The 13,423-nt window shown below is 41.2% G+C and overlaps 1 protein-coding gene and 1 long non-coding RNA gene across 2 annotated transcripts in view; one reads left to right on the top strand and one right to left on the bottom strand.

Annotated features, from left to right (window-relative positions):
- The window catches only part of LOC310674975 (catalase-like), a 29,609-nt gene extending 25,781 nt beyond the window's left edge, over positions 1-3,828 (bottom strand). Inside the window, exon 1 of the mRNA XM_083435050.1 lies at positions 3,627-3,828. Within this exon, the coding sequence (XP_083291176.1) occupies positions 3,627-3,692 (66 nt within the window). The 5' untranslated portion in view covers positions 3,693-3,828. The remainder of the gene's footprint in view (positions 1-3,626) is intronic.
- The window catches only part of LOC310682755, an 80,396-nt gene continuing 70,704 nt past the window's right edge, over positions 3,732-13,423 (top strand). The window contains exon 1 of the long non-coding RNA XR_014514126.1: positions 3,732-3,856. This is a non-coding gene — a long non-coding RNA (uncharacterized lncRNA). The remainder of the gene's footprint in view (positions 3,857-13,423) is intronic.

The following is a 13,423-nucleotide window of genomic DNA, read 5'->3' on the forward strand; positions in this document are numbered from 1 at the left end:
AAGTTTAGCTAACTAATTTAAATCAAGCTCTCCATTTGAATGCACATATTATTTCCTTACTACAACAAAGAGAACCCAGCTTTACAACTAAGGAGCATGTTCCAAAAATTTTGTTATGGCATATACACCCTTTGCACTACATAATTTTAATCTGCTTGTTCATTCCATACACATGCAAAGATACCAATCAAAATTGGCTAGCAGTCTTCAAGTAAACAAAAGGGCCATGGAACTAGTTCAATGAGCCCAAGGGATATGAAGTCATTTCTTCAATGCAAAGTCAAAACGCCGTTGGGCTAGTGCAAGCCTTTTGGATAAGCCTAGAAAGCTCTTAAGAGCTTGGCCAAAGTGCTCAGACTTTCCAGAAACATTCACTAGTCTTTTTCATTAGAAGAAAATAAGTGTTCATGTTAGGAGGTCAGTGGTAACAAATATTCACAATTTGTCACAAAAATAAAAAATAGTGACATAATGAAAATACTTGACCTCAGAAGTCATTTCTCCCATAATTCAATCAAAGCTTTAATTTGCTTTAATTGGGGTATGCTTTAATCCAATCCCTTTGACAGTCATGAATTCAGTTTTAAAAGATTTGGATGTCAAGACTTAAACACATTTGCTTGTAAAATGTCAATTTAATGATTTTTTTAAAAAACTTGTTTTTAAAATTAATTTTTTTAATGATGTAAAAAACCATATGCATCAGTTTTACCTTCATACAACCACCCCAATTTTGCAAATAGTACAACATATATTCAGTCTGTAAATATAATCTAAAATGTATATTCAAAATCTCTGGAATTTTAAAATTAACAATGAACGTCTTTGCTTGGCTACTCAGAACTTTCACTTCAGTAGGACTAACTCCCAGATAGAGGTATGTAGGATTGCAGCCTGAAATAATACACAAGCTTATCTGCAAGTAAGTCCCACTGAATTTGATGGAACTTAATTTTGAACACCCATGTATGCATGCATAGCATATTATACAGTAAGTCAGATGTGAAATACAAATAGCAGTAGATGATGGTTGACATAAAGCTGCTCCTCATACCCAAAATAGCTTAAGGAATATGTATTTGCATTCAATCATGGTGACTAAGGGTCTGCAAATGTGGATTCGATCTTTTTAGACTTTCAGCATTATGCAGCCTTTATAAAACTCTTATCACCTGTAGTCTTAAAATAACTACCATCTCATTTACATTCCTTTTTTATTAGAGAAGTAAAATTGGGGAATATTCAATTAAAAATGATAAAATCAATAAACCAGCACATGCTGATCAAAAGCTTTTCAGAAAATAAGAATCCCTGCCTTTGTCTCCCTTTCAAAAGTAAAATTTAAAAGCCCTGGTCCTATATGCCAATGTTTCTCAAAGAGCAAGGTATGGACTTCTGTAATTGACAGGTGTAACTGAGAAGTGGATTCTTCTGGGAAGACACATTTTCTCATATGCTTATATACCCCTCTGGTCAACAAGTATAATTGTCATGAAATTATCCATATTTTAAAATTCTGTTATTGTAATTAGAAAATTTTGTAAGCTATCATGAGAACTTTTTGAAAGGCTGGATATAAATTCCTTAAATAAATGCTCTATTAAATTACTCTATGCTCTATTAAATCTGTAAACTGACATATTAAATATTCCTTAGTTCATAGTAGTAAACTAAATATTTTCACCCCCTCCTCAGGCAGTGGGATAATCTTAACTTGCATAAAATCAGTACTTCTGCAGTAACTATGCTTTAATCATATACTTCCTGCACTTTATTTGCATTAAAGTCTAGGAGGTATATGATAAAAACATATCTATCACAGAGGTTCTGCTGTTATACAAGTGAGTGCAAACAGCAATGTAGCACATTCTTTACTGTATTTCGGCTACCGTAGTGGTTATAATTATTTCAGTAGAATCATTCAAACTGTATTAAAATTTGCTACATTTACCAATGCATAAAGAGTCACTTGGGCACTAGAAACTAATAGCTAATGTACTTGGTTTTTATTTTGTGGTCTGTTTTCATGTATTTTATTAGGTTTATCAACAAACTAAAGAATAATACATTGAAGCTTCTCTCTTATAGCAAATAAACTGGCTAAACTTTCAGTTACAATGCCAATGTATGGAACTGTATCAGTAAACAACAAGAGTATGCACAGCTATTTCCAGGGTCCATTTCTGAAAGACTTCCCCCTGCAAAATGAAATAAGTTGCTGAAGTAGAATTCAAATAGTGTCACAACAGGTCAGATACGAGCCTTCCACAAACCAGGAAGAGATTCTTCAAAGGCTACCACTAGAGAATAGGTGCCTTTTTAAGAAGGATGTGCAACATACATTACAATTTAGAACACAAGTAGCATCACTCACACAAAGGTAAGCCCATCTTTAAATGCTGTTTGGCTTCGTTACAGCACCTTAAAAATAGGCAACAAGAATAGTCTGAAACACACAACCCCAACATTTAACATTTGCACATGCTGATGTGCAGCAACAGCACCAGATTTAGGGTGGTGTGGTTGGTGGCACAAGGCACAGAGGCAAGGCACTTCAATAATAATAATAATAATAATAATAATAATAATAATAATAATAATAATAATAATTTTTATTTATACCCCGCCCTCCCCAGCCAAGGCCAGGCTCAGGGCGGCTAACAAGCAATAATAAAAACAAATTGAATGAATACAACTTTAAAACAAGATTAAGCAGGTCTTGGCACAGCACAGCACAAGGCACAACTCAGAAAGTGGTATTCAATCATTAGAACCAATTGTACCAAAGTACTTATTGTGAAAATTAGAACTATATTTTTTTTGGGGGGGGGGGAGCACCAAATTTTGTCCTCGCTCAGGTCACCATATTACCAAAGTCCTCCCCTGGCACCAATGAGCCAGCTTAGAGCATCAAACGGCCCCAGGGTTTGGTCCAAAGGGGTCATGAAGTCTCTTAGCTGAAGTTAAGCAGGTCTGTGTGAAGTTAGTGACTTGGCTGACCACTCAGGAACTCAGGACCAGCCGGGAACTAAGTATCTTGCTTTGCATTCATGACAGAGGAAAAGTGGGTGATAATACTGAACATATCTACTCAGAAGCACATTCCATCTTTTTCAATGGGGCTTCCAAGATTGCAGCCTAAAGTTGATGCCAACAAATTCCTGGCTTTGAACATTTTTTTATTGCATGTCGCCCACGTTTAAACAACCTATTTGCAGCGTATCTTCCCAAAAGACTATGCTCACCTCTGCTGCCTAGCTATTAAGGACACCCAAGCCCTTTTCCCTTCTACAGCTATTAGGTCTCCCCAACGGGCTCACCTGGCCCTCGTGGGCACTTGGGCCCGTCCACCCCAAAGAGCACTGGCCACTTCGTTCCTTCTTTCCCGTTAACAGCACCCGAGATTGACAGTGGATTGTTAACTCTCCACTCTGAGTCTAGGGAAGCACCACTCCTATGGTCCTTACCATCCAACCCCACCCCCGCCGCCTCTCAGATGGTGGTCGCGCCCGCCTAACTTCGTCCTAAACTTAGCTCACTGAATGCAGACCAAATACTTAGCGCGCGCGCTGCGTGGAACGTGCCAATGGGTTTTTAAGGGCGGGGGGGGGGGCTTTCTTCTGTACCTGACAGCCCCGCAGTTCTTGCCAGCGCTTCAGCTGCTCGCTAGCAGGGTCCCGGCTCTCGGCCATTTCTCGAGACGGCCGCGAGGATGACTTTTGGCACCGACGGGCTTCTTGGGAAAGAGGCGAATGGCTTCTGCGGAGCGACTCCCGCTTCGCGCGCAGCGCACTCCGCGCTCACCTCGTCCTCTTGCCCGGCGCTGTGGTGGCGGAGGATGCGAGAGCAAGGAAAGGTAAGCAGCCCCAAGCCCCGCCCCTTCTCGTTCCTGATTGGCCAGAGCTCCTTTCGCGGCGCTCCTTCCCCAACGGCTATTGGTAAGTAGTAAAATTCACACCTTTTCTATTTGGACTTACTTGCTCAGCTAAGTGGAGCTTTTCTTTCTTTGCTCTGAACACCAATTAAGTATAGTGATCGTTATCTCCCTTTGCATAACATCGGTCCTTCTTGCAACACATGTTTTCATCAATGGGCAATCGCTATGTGCAGAGAGCTAAATATCTAATCATAGTCAAGAACTCTTCAGCTGCTGCCGAGAGGAATATCTTCCCAACCTCCAGTGTGGTCGGTGAGGCGGAATAGGGAACAAACGTGTCTGGAATTGCAGCCTTAGCTTTAATTCTCCTAAAAATTAAAGCTAACCAGAAAAGAAGTAACATAGACTTCCTGATTGGTACACAAACACGCACACACAGTCTATCAATATTTTGTTTTAATTTCTTTTTGCTTTTTAACTTCTTATTATATTGTTTTTTATTTTGTTTTATGTATTTATATTGTTGTAAACTGCTGTGATAAAGATCTATATGGTGGTGTATAAATATTTTTAATGAATAAATAAATGAAATGTTGCAATGAAAATGTACTTACCTCTATAGCAGTGTTGCAAGTTTGTGATGTGTGTTAGGCTGTATGTCTGAGTTCCTTCTAATTGCTGGATCCTGCAAGAATTCAATTGTTGGTAAAGGCGAAAGATTTATACTAACTGAAGAGAAACCAGGAATTGGACAGGACTATAAGAAAAAGTGATACAAAAGAAGGGAAGCTACCTAATGCCTCCTCCCCCCTTCAGATGACAGACAATTGTTTTTCAATACATTGTTTCAATGTTTGGTAAAAAGATAATTCTAAATATATCTGGCAAGGGAGAAAAACCAAGAATAAAATATAAAATATTGATAGATGCAAAATAAAGGGGAGGATTCTTCTTGCCAGATATGATATGATATTATGAAGCATCTTGTCTTTGTTGGTTGAAAGAATGGATGACACTGGAGAATCCACATATCTCTTAGATTTAGAAGGTCATGATAATATTTTTGGTTGGCACATCTATTTGTGGTATGAAAAGGTGAAAGTACACAACAGATTTACAAATCACATAATTAGGAAAAAATTGTATAGAGTATGGGATAAATACAAAAATTTATTTGGGACAAAAACACCACTTTGACTCTCACCATTGGAAGCCATAGCAGTAAAGAGGAGGAATATGATAGAAGGTTGGACAACTTATAGAAATCTATTAAAATAAGAGGGAGGAGAGTTTAAATTAAAAGAATTTAAGGATTTATCAGGAAAGTTAACAACATGGATACAATATCAGCATTTGAATGAAGTATTTAAGAAAGATAGGATACGAGGGTTTGGGGAACAAATATCACAATTAGAGAGAGATCTGTTGGAATGTAAAGTGCTATTACTGGAATGGGAGACAAAGGATGAGCAAGTAAAATCTTCAATGATATATTGGACAATAGATATTGGTTATAATATAGATATGGAAGCGTGGGAACAATTGTGGAATACAGATATAAAATTTACAGTGTGCTATGGTTTAAGAGGGGGACGCGGGTGGCGCTGTGGGTTAAAGCCTCAGCGCCTAGGGCTTGCCGATCAAGAGGTCGGCGGTTCGAATCCCCGCGGCGAGGTGCGCTCCCGTTGCTCGGTCCCAGCGCCTGCCAACCTAGCAGTTCGAAAGCACTCTCGGGTGGAAGTAGATAAATAGGGACCGCTTACCAGCAGGAAGGTAAACGGCGTTTCCGTGTGCGGCTCTGGCTCGCCAGAGCAGCAATGTCACGCTGGCCACATGACCCGGAAGTGTCTTCGGACAGCGCTGGCCCTCGGCCTCTTTGAGTGAGATGGGCGCACAACCCTAGAGTCTGTCAAGACTGGCCCGTACGGGCAGGGGTACCTTTACCTTATGGTTTAAGAGAGGGACGCGGGTGGCGCTGTGGGTAAAAGCCTCAGCGCCTAGGGCTTGCCGATCGAAAGGTCGGCGGTTCGAATCCCCGTGGTGGGGTGCGCTCCCGTTGTTCGGTCCCAGCGCCTGCCAACCTAGCAGTTCGAAAGCACTCCCAGGTGCAAGTAGATAAATAGGGACCGCTTACTAGCGGGAAGGTAAACGGCGTTTCCGTGTGCGGCTCTGGCTTGCCAGAGCAGCAATGTCACGCTGGCCACGTGACCCGGAAGTGTCTCCGGACAGCGCTGGCCCCCGGCCTCTTTGAGTGAGATGGGCGCACAACCCTAGAGTCTGTCAAGACTGGCCCGTACGGGCAGGGGTACCTTTACCTTTACCTTATGGTTTAAGAGACATCTACCTAAAAATGTTATATAAATGGTATCTAACACCGAGTAAATTGGCAAAAATGTATAAATCAAAATCCAGTAAGTGTTGGAAATGCAAAGAGAAAGAAAGCACTTTCTATCATATGTAGTAGCCTTGTAGTAAGCTTAAGGTTTACTGGGAAATGTTATATATTGAATTGAAAAAGATGTTTCAAATAACATTTGTTAAAAAAAACCCCAGAAGCTTTCCTTTTGGGAATTATAGGGATAGAACTACCTAAACAGTATATAAATTTAGTCATGTATGCGACTACAGCGGCAAGAATATTTTTTTGCCCAAAAATGGAAAGAAGAAGAAGTCCCGATGAAAGAAGAGTGGATACAAAAACTTATGGACTATTCAGAAATGGCAAAACTTACTGGAAAAATAAGAAATCAAGATAACAAACCTTTTATAAAAGAATGGAAATGGTTTATTGAATATTTACAAACAAATTGTAAACATATAAGGAAATTGGCAGGATCACTGTAATAACCTGCAGTTTCATAAGAGTATATAAATAAAGTAGATTAATAGTAAGTTAAGTTGATTTAAAATATGCTGTTAAGTTAATGCAGTTAAGTTAATTTAGAATATGCAGGAGATGATAAAAATAAATTTAAGGAACCGCAGAAAGAGGAGGAAGGAAGTCGAGTTTTGAAATGTTAAAATAACTGTAAAACTATTGAAATGTATATAACTGAAAATCATAAAAATAAATTAATTAATTAATTCAATTGTTGGAATAACCAGGTCCGCTTCTTGGTAATGAGTCAATAAGGTAACAAAGAAAGTAGCTCTGTTCTCGACAACAAAAGGGTGGTCCCTATACTCCCTCAACTAGCTGATAGTTAGAAGGGCAAAAACTAGAGTTGTGTGTGATAGTTTGGCTAGAAGCAGGGGGCAGGCAGAAGCATAGGGGAAGAGTCAAGCTTGATTTCGGTTTGAATCCAAGACTGTTGCTGTTGGAGATACAAAACCTTAAAAAGGTAAAGGGACCCCTGACCATTAGGTCCAGTCGTGGCCGACTCTGGTTGTGGCACTCATCTTGCTTTATTGGCCGAGGGAGCCGGTGTACAGCTTCAGTGTCATGTGGCCAGCATGACTAAGCCACTTCTGGCGAACCAGAGCAGCGCATAGAAACGCCGTTTACCTTCCCGCTGGAGCGGTACCTATTTATCTACTTGCACTTTGACGTGCTTTTGAACTGCTAGGTTGGCAGGAGCAGGGACAGAGCAACGAGAGCTTACCCCGTTGCGGGGATTCAAACTGCTGACCTTCTGATTGGCAAGGCCTAGGCTCTGTGGTTTAACCCACAACGCCACCCATGTCCTTTATCATAGGCTCAGGTTGTATATATATTTAAACAAACCACATATAATAAAGACACCACAGTCTCTGCTGGCCCTCATTCCGAGGACAGCGAAGCCTGGGTAAACAGCTGGCACCCCTGGAATCTCACACCAGTCAGAGATTGGGGTGGCATGCAACAGTATGGATACCTCAGTGATGACTTTCCAAGTTTGTATGTTGGTTCCCATTGTTTATTATCTTTCTCTACAAAAGGCAAAACGTGATAATGTTCATATGAGCATAGGAACACAGGAAGCTGACTTATACAGAGGTGAGACCATTGATCCATCTGCCTGTGTATTGTTGACAGCAACTCTGTAAGGTGTTGGCAGGTGATATTTCCAGTCTTGCAAGGAACTGCTGAGTATTGAAGCTGAGACCTTTTGCATGCTATCAAATGTTCAATCACCAAGCTATAGCCCTTCCGCATATAAGAACAAATGCTTGTCAAAGTAGGTGCCACCTCTGCATACAGTTGCCCATTTTCTCTAGACAGAATTTTTTTGAGTGGAGGGTTCATCAGGTCCGGTTGTCTCCACTGCATCAACCCAAGGTGACAAGTGGGAAAGACAGCTGCACTTGCTGCTGCTTATTGGTTGCTACCTTAAGCAGCAGTTTTCTTTTCCTTGTAAGAGCAGCTGCTGCCTCCTCACTCATGTGCACATATGCCCTGCTCTGTGCCATATCCCCTCTAAGCTTGGGTGGCAGAGGGAGAGTAGGCATTCAGCACTGTGGCACAGAGCAAGTGGTTTGACACACACAAGTGGGCGCAAACACCCCATCTAGGTCTTCTCATTGGGTGGTAGTAGCTGCTGCATCTCAGAAGGGGCAGCTAGCACAAATCTGCATCTGCTTCATCTTAACATTGACAGTAACTTTGAAAGGTAAAGGTAAAGGGACCCCTGACCATTAGGTCCAGTTGTGACCGACTCTGGGGTTGCGGCGCTCATCTCGCTTTATTGGCTGAGGGAGCCGGCGTACAGCTGGTCATGTGGCCAGCATGACTAAACCGCTTCTGGTGAACCAGAGCAGTGCATGGAAACGCCGTTTACCTTCCTGCTGGAGTGGTACCTATTGATCTACTTGCACTTTGACGTGCTTTCAAACTGCTAGGTTGGCAAGAGCAGGGACCGAGCAACGGGAGCTCACACTATTGCGGGAATTCGAACTGCCGACCTTTTGATCGGCAAGTCCTAGGCTCTGTGGTTTAACCCACAGCGCCACCCGTGTCCTAACTTTGACAGTAAGCTTTTATTATTACTCATTTGACTTCATTACCAAACCCACACTGAATAAAGTACTATTTTATGACATAGTAGTTAAGTGGGATTAGGGTTGCAACTTTAGTGAAAGTCAATGTTATCATACCTTGTTGGGTATACGTTTGGGAAGAGACAAAGCTACTTTGCAAACAACCCCTGACCCGTGATTTGCCAATTTATCATCCATAATCCGGAGAGGCAAAATAACTCGAGGGAAGGAACTAACAGTTATTAGCAACTAGGAAATACCATGGGGGCTAAAACAGAGTTCTGCTATTATTTCCTTTCCTTTTGAAAAAAATATATATTGTTTTTCCAGCTCTCAACCACCAACCCCTTGTTTCTTTCTATGGGTTAAAAAGCCTAGCCTTCTGCTGAAAGGTAGCTGCACAAGTTTACTTCTGTTTAGGATTATCTGTCATAGGTGTTTTGGTTGAGATTCCTACATTGCAGGGTGTTGGACTAGATGACCCTCAGGATCCCATCCAATTCTATGATAATAAAGTATCAGGACGATGTATAAAATTAAATCATAAAGCACAATTACAAGGAAAACAGATAATCATTAAGGTGATTGGTTCATCAACAAAATTAACCTCTGAGGCACCCCTGAAAATTATTTTCCTTTGGCATTGGACCCCTTTGCACTTAGCCAAAAATAATACAACTCCCTCTCATCTGTAATACTTTCATAAATATATGTATATTGTCATTCTGACATTTATTAAAAACAGTTTTTTTCTCTCAATTCATTATAATGAATAGGTTCTGCCAGTTTTGCTTTTTTAGGAGAATATTAGTAGCTACTTTAGAGACACTGCGCTGTGAGATTATTTTTCTCCTTCCCCACCCCACCCTACCCCACCCACATAATTGCTCTTCCTAAAGCCATATTATCTTTTGATACTCCCTGTATTTGGTTGATTATTGTATTTTTATCAGCTTACATGGGAACCCCAGTGGTCTTATCCAGCCCCTGGTCTTTATTATATTTGGTTGGCTTCCACACTATTAAGTAGTTTTGAAGTGTTTTGCCTTGGGCTGCTGTTGGGAGGGAAAGACACTACCTTGACTATACAAAACTAATGACACATTTATTTGGATCCTGTCCATGCTACATTTGATTGGATAATTGGACCATACCTTTAGGGCTGTCTAGTTCAAAATCAAAATGCACACTTGCAAGATCGACTGTCTAGTTCAAAATCAAAATACACACTTGCAAGATGTTCTAGGCATGAACTATTTTAGACAGAACTTACCAGGACAGGGGGAAGTTGAATAACATTTATGATGCAACTTATTCCATGGCTCGGTTGTTCTTACAATTGGAAAGCACTTTCCAATATCAGTCCTATGTGGATGTAGTAAAGGCACATATAATGTATGAAATCTATATTAAAATTTATGCTTCTCTGGCTTGTATATGTAATAGGCTGGCATAAGTAATATTATGAATAATATACACCCATTGGAAGCTTACTGCTTAGGTCTATCCAAATCATTTTGCTATTGTATTGTTGCAAACCATCCCAATCTCTGCTGAGCGGTAGCAAGATTCCAGGAGCTTTGGCACTTAACCAGGGGTTGTGTTCTTTTGCAGTGAAGAATAGTTGCAACTGTAGTGTCTTTACGAAATATGGTTTATTCACATATATTTACACCTGAGTTTTATGGCGTTCACAGCAGAGAGGACAAGCAATTCAGAGGGATCCTAAGCACCGTTCCCGTGTCTCTCTGTAATGGCCTGCTCCAGCCACCCAGCATGGCTATTGCCCTTCAGTCCCTCCGTGGAGTTTTGCTCTCTTCCTCCTTCTCCTTCCCAGCTGTACTTGCAGAAAACAACCCTTCTTCCACTTCGAGCATCCCCCTCACAGCCACCCTGGCAACCTCCATTTCCCAAGCCCATTGTGAAAGGTATTTTGTCCAGCTGCTTACACCAGACCAACGGCAATCCTACCCCAAAAGCTACTGGGCAGGGGGTCTTATGTTTTGCCGATGTCTTACTGTTATCAAACAAACCAGGCCATTATCAGTCTTTTCTTTCTTCAATGACCTATCCTTGCCAGACTGGCCTCATGAGGAAGCTAGCCAGTATTAGTTCCAGCCCTTGCTAAATTTACAAATTTATGAGTTTGCTCAAATTCCAACCCATTTCTTAATATAGAGATTATGGGGGGGGGGTTCTGCCCCTATCACTCATAACAGTTTATAGTTTGGACCTTAATATGCCTTTCAGAAGTGAAAAGGCATGCTTCACCTCAGGTCTGCCGATTCTGTAGCCCTGCTGCAACCCTGCACAGGCCCTACAACTTGGGATGGTTCCATAACCCCCAGGAGTGGCATTTTAGAGGGTTCAGTGGGCCTTTAGTTAGCAGAAGACTCATTGTTGCTAATTTGTTCAATAGAAAATGTCAATATCTGTGGAAGTAGATAATAACCTGTTTTGAATTTTGAATGAATTAGTTCTTGTTCAAGCTGTTTGTCTACTCCTCACAGAGCTACAATTCCCAGGACCCTTAACTACATTCCCCCAAATTATTTAAAGCCATGTGCTTTAAATGTGTGATGTGGATATGACATGAGTTATGCCAATACTAGTGTTTAGATGAGGTACACAATGCCAAATGCTTAAGACATGAAAAACACAGTATACTTGAACTTTCAACAATGTAGCTCACCAACAACTACTAAGCAAGCTTAGTGGTAATGGAATAAGTGGAGAGGTCCTCCTGTGGATCAGGAACTGGTTAAGTAACAGGAAGCAAAGAGCAGTTGTCAGAATGGAAGGATGTAAAAAGTTGAGTTTCTCAAGGATTGGTATTGTTCATAAACAAATCAGCTCTTCGCTGATGGAGAAGACACAAGTTTCTCATGTGTCCCAGTTCCAGGTACTTATATGACTGTGTTAGAGACTGTTACAAAAGAAATATCCACACCTAGATGAGTTATTGATTGTTATCACGGTAAGCTCTCTAATCAGCTAGTGGGTAGCAGAAGAACACGAGGAGAGCCTGCTGGATCAGGCCGATGGTTCATGTAATCCAGCATCCTGGCCAACCAGGTGACTGCGGCAAGCCCAGCATTGATAACTATAGTGCCACAGGTATTTTAAATACTGAGCTGTTTAGTGGATTATCCTGAGATTTCCCACAGAAAATCATTTTCATTCCATTTTAAATATTACTTGGAATGGAGTATCCAGTTCTCATGTAATAAATGTTAAAAGTGTATCCCTAAGAGGAGGCTAACTTTGTGTAGGGGAACTAGCTATACTGTTGGGAAAAGGTTCTGTTACAATAGGATGTCCAGATGCAGAGGACAGACTTCTTGTACTGTTTAAAGGTAAAGGTAAAGGGACCCCTGACCATTAGGTCCAGTCGTGACCGACTCTGGGGTTGCGGCGCTCATCTCGCATTATTGGCCGAGGGAGCCGGCGTACAGCTTCCGGGTCATGTGGCCAGCATGACTAAGCCGCTTCTGGCGATCCAGAGCAGCGCACAGAAACGCTATTTACCTTCCCGCCAGAGCGGTACCTATTGATCTACTTGCACTTTGACGTGCTTTCGAATTGCTAGGTTGACAGGAGAAGGGACCGAGCAACGGGAGCTCACCCCATCATGGAGATTCGAACTGCCAAACTTCTGATCGGCAAGTCCTAGGCTCTGTGGTTTAACCCACAGCGCCACCCGCATCCCTCTTGTACTTTTTAGCAGCTGTATAAAAAGGCAATATGGGCTGTTCTCCCCACTTCTGATTGGAGTCAATATTCTCCCTGTTTACTAAAAGGCCATTGAGCAACATCATATTGTTTTGATTTTAGAAGCCTGTCTTGAAATATCCACCCTTTCATCACTTTCAGTTCTGCTGTGATCTCTCAGGACTGAGAAACCCTCATTTTAGGGATATTAAGAAAATGGAAACAGAGTCATTCTATTTTTCCATTTAAATTTTTTTAAAAGCATGCACATGCTTGCTCTTTATCAATATATCTAATCCAGCAAAACAGTTGTGGTTATATAGCTATTATGCATGATTACAATGATTTTATAACGCCTCACGTGAAGCTTCTCTGCAGAATGTAGGTCAGATCTGCAAGCTGTGCAAAGGGTTTGGCTGTGATGAGAAACAGCCGCACCTTCAAGAGAGTAGTCAAAGCATATTCACTTAGTCTTTCTTCATCCCTCTGTACAAAAGATTCTTCAGCATCTTTCATATTTATTGTTCATTACTGCAAACTGGGAGGTAGCTCCAGGAACAATGAGCAGAATCGTCAACAATTCAAATATTTTTGCAGCCTAGCTACAGACATACACAAGTGAGTCTCCAAAATAACCCGAGAGAAGATGAGTATGGAAAATAGCTGTAAGCAATTTGTATCAACAAACTCTGGGCCATTTGGCATATAGTGTGTCTTGCTTGCCTAAATCAGTTTAGAATGCAGCTGAACTGCTGAACTGATGCTTGCTGGAGAGCAGAGTTTAGCTGCTGTTAAAAAGTAGGGTAGTGAGCAACTTGCCTTTTGTTTCAACTGCTTGTGATACAGTCCTGTGTATTTCCCGTGACAAATATGGTGTTA

Source organism: Podarcis tiliguerta, assembly GCF_965153285.1.
Source record: "Podarcis tiliguerta genome assembly, chromosome: 1".
NCBI lineage: Eukaryota > Metazoa > Chordata > Lepidosauria > Squamata > Lacertidae > Podarcis > Podarcis tiliguerta.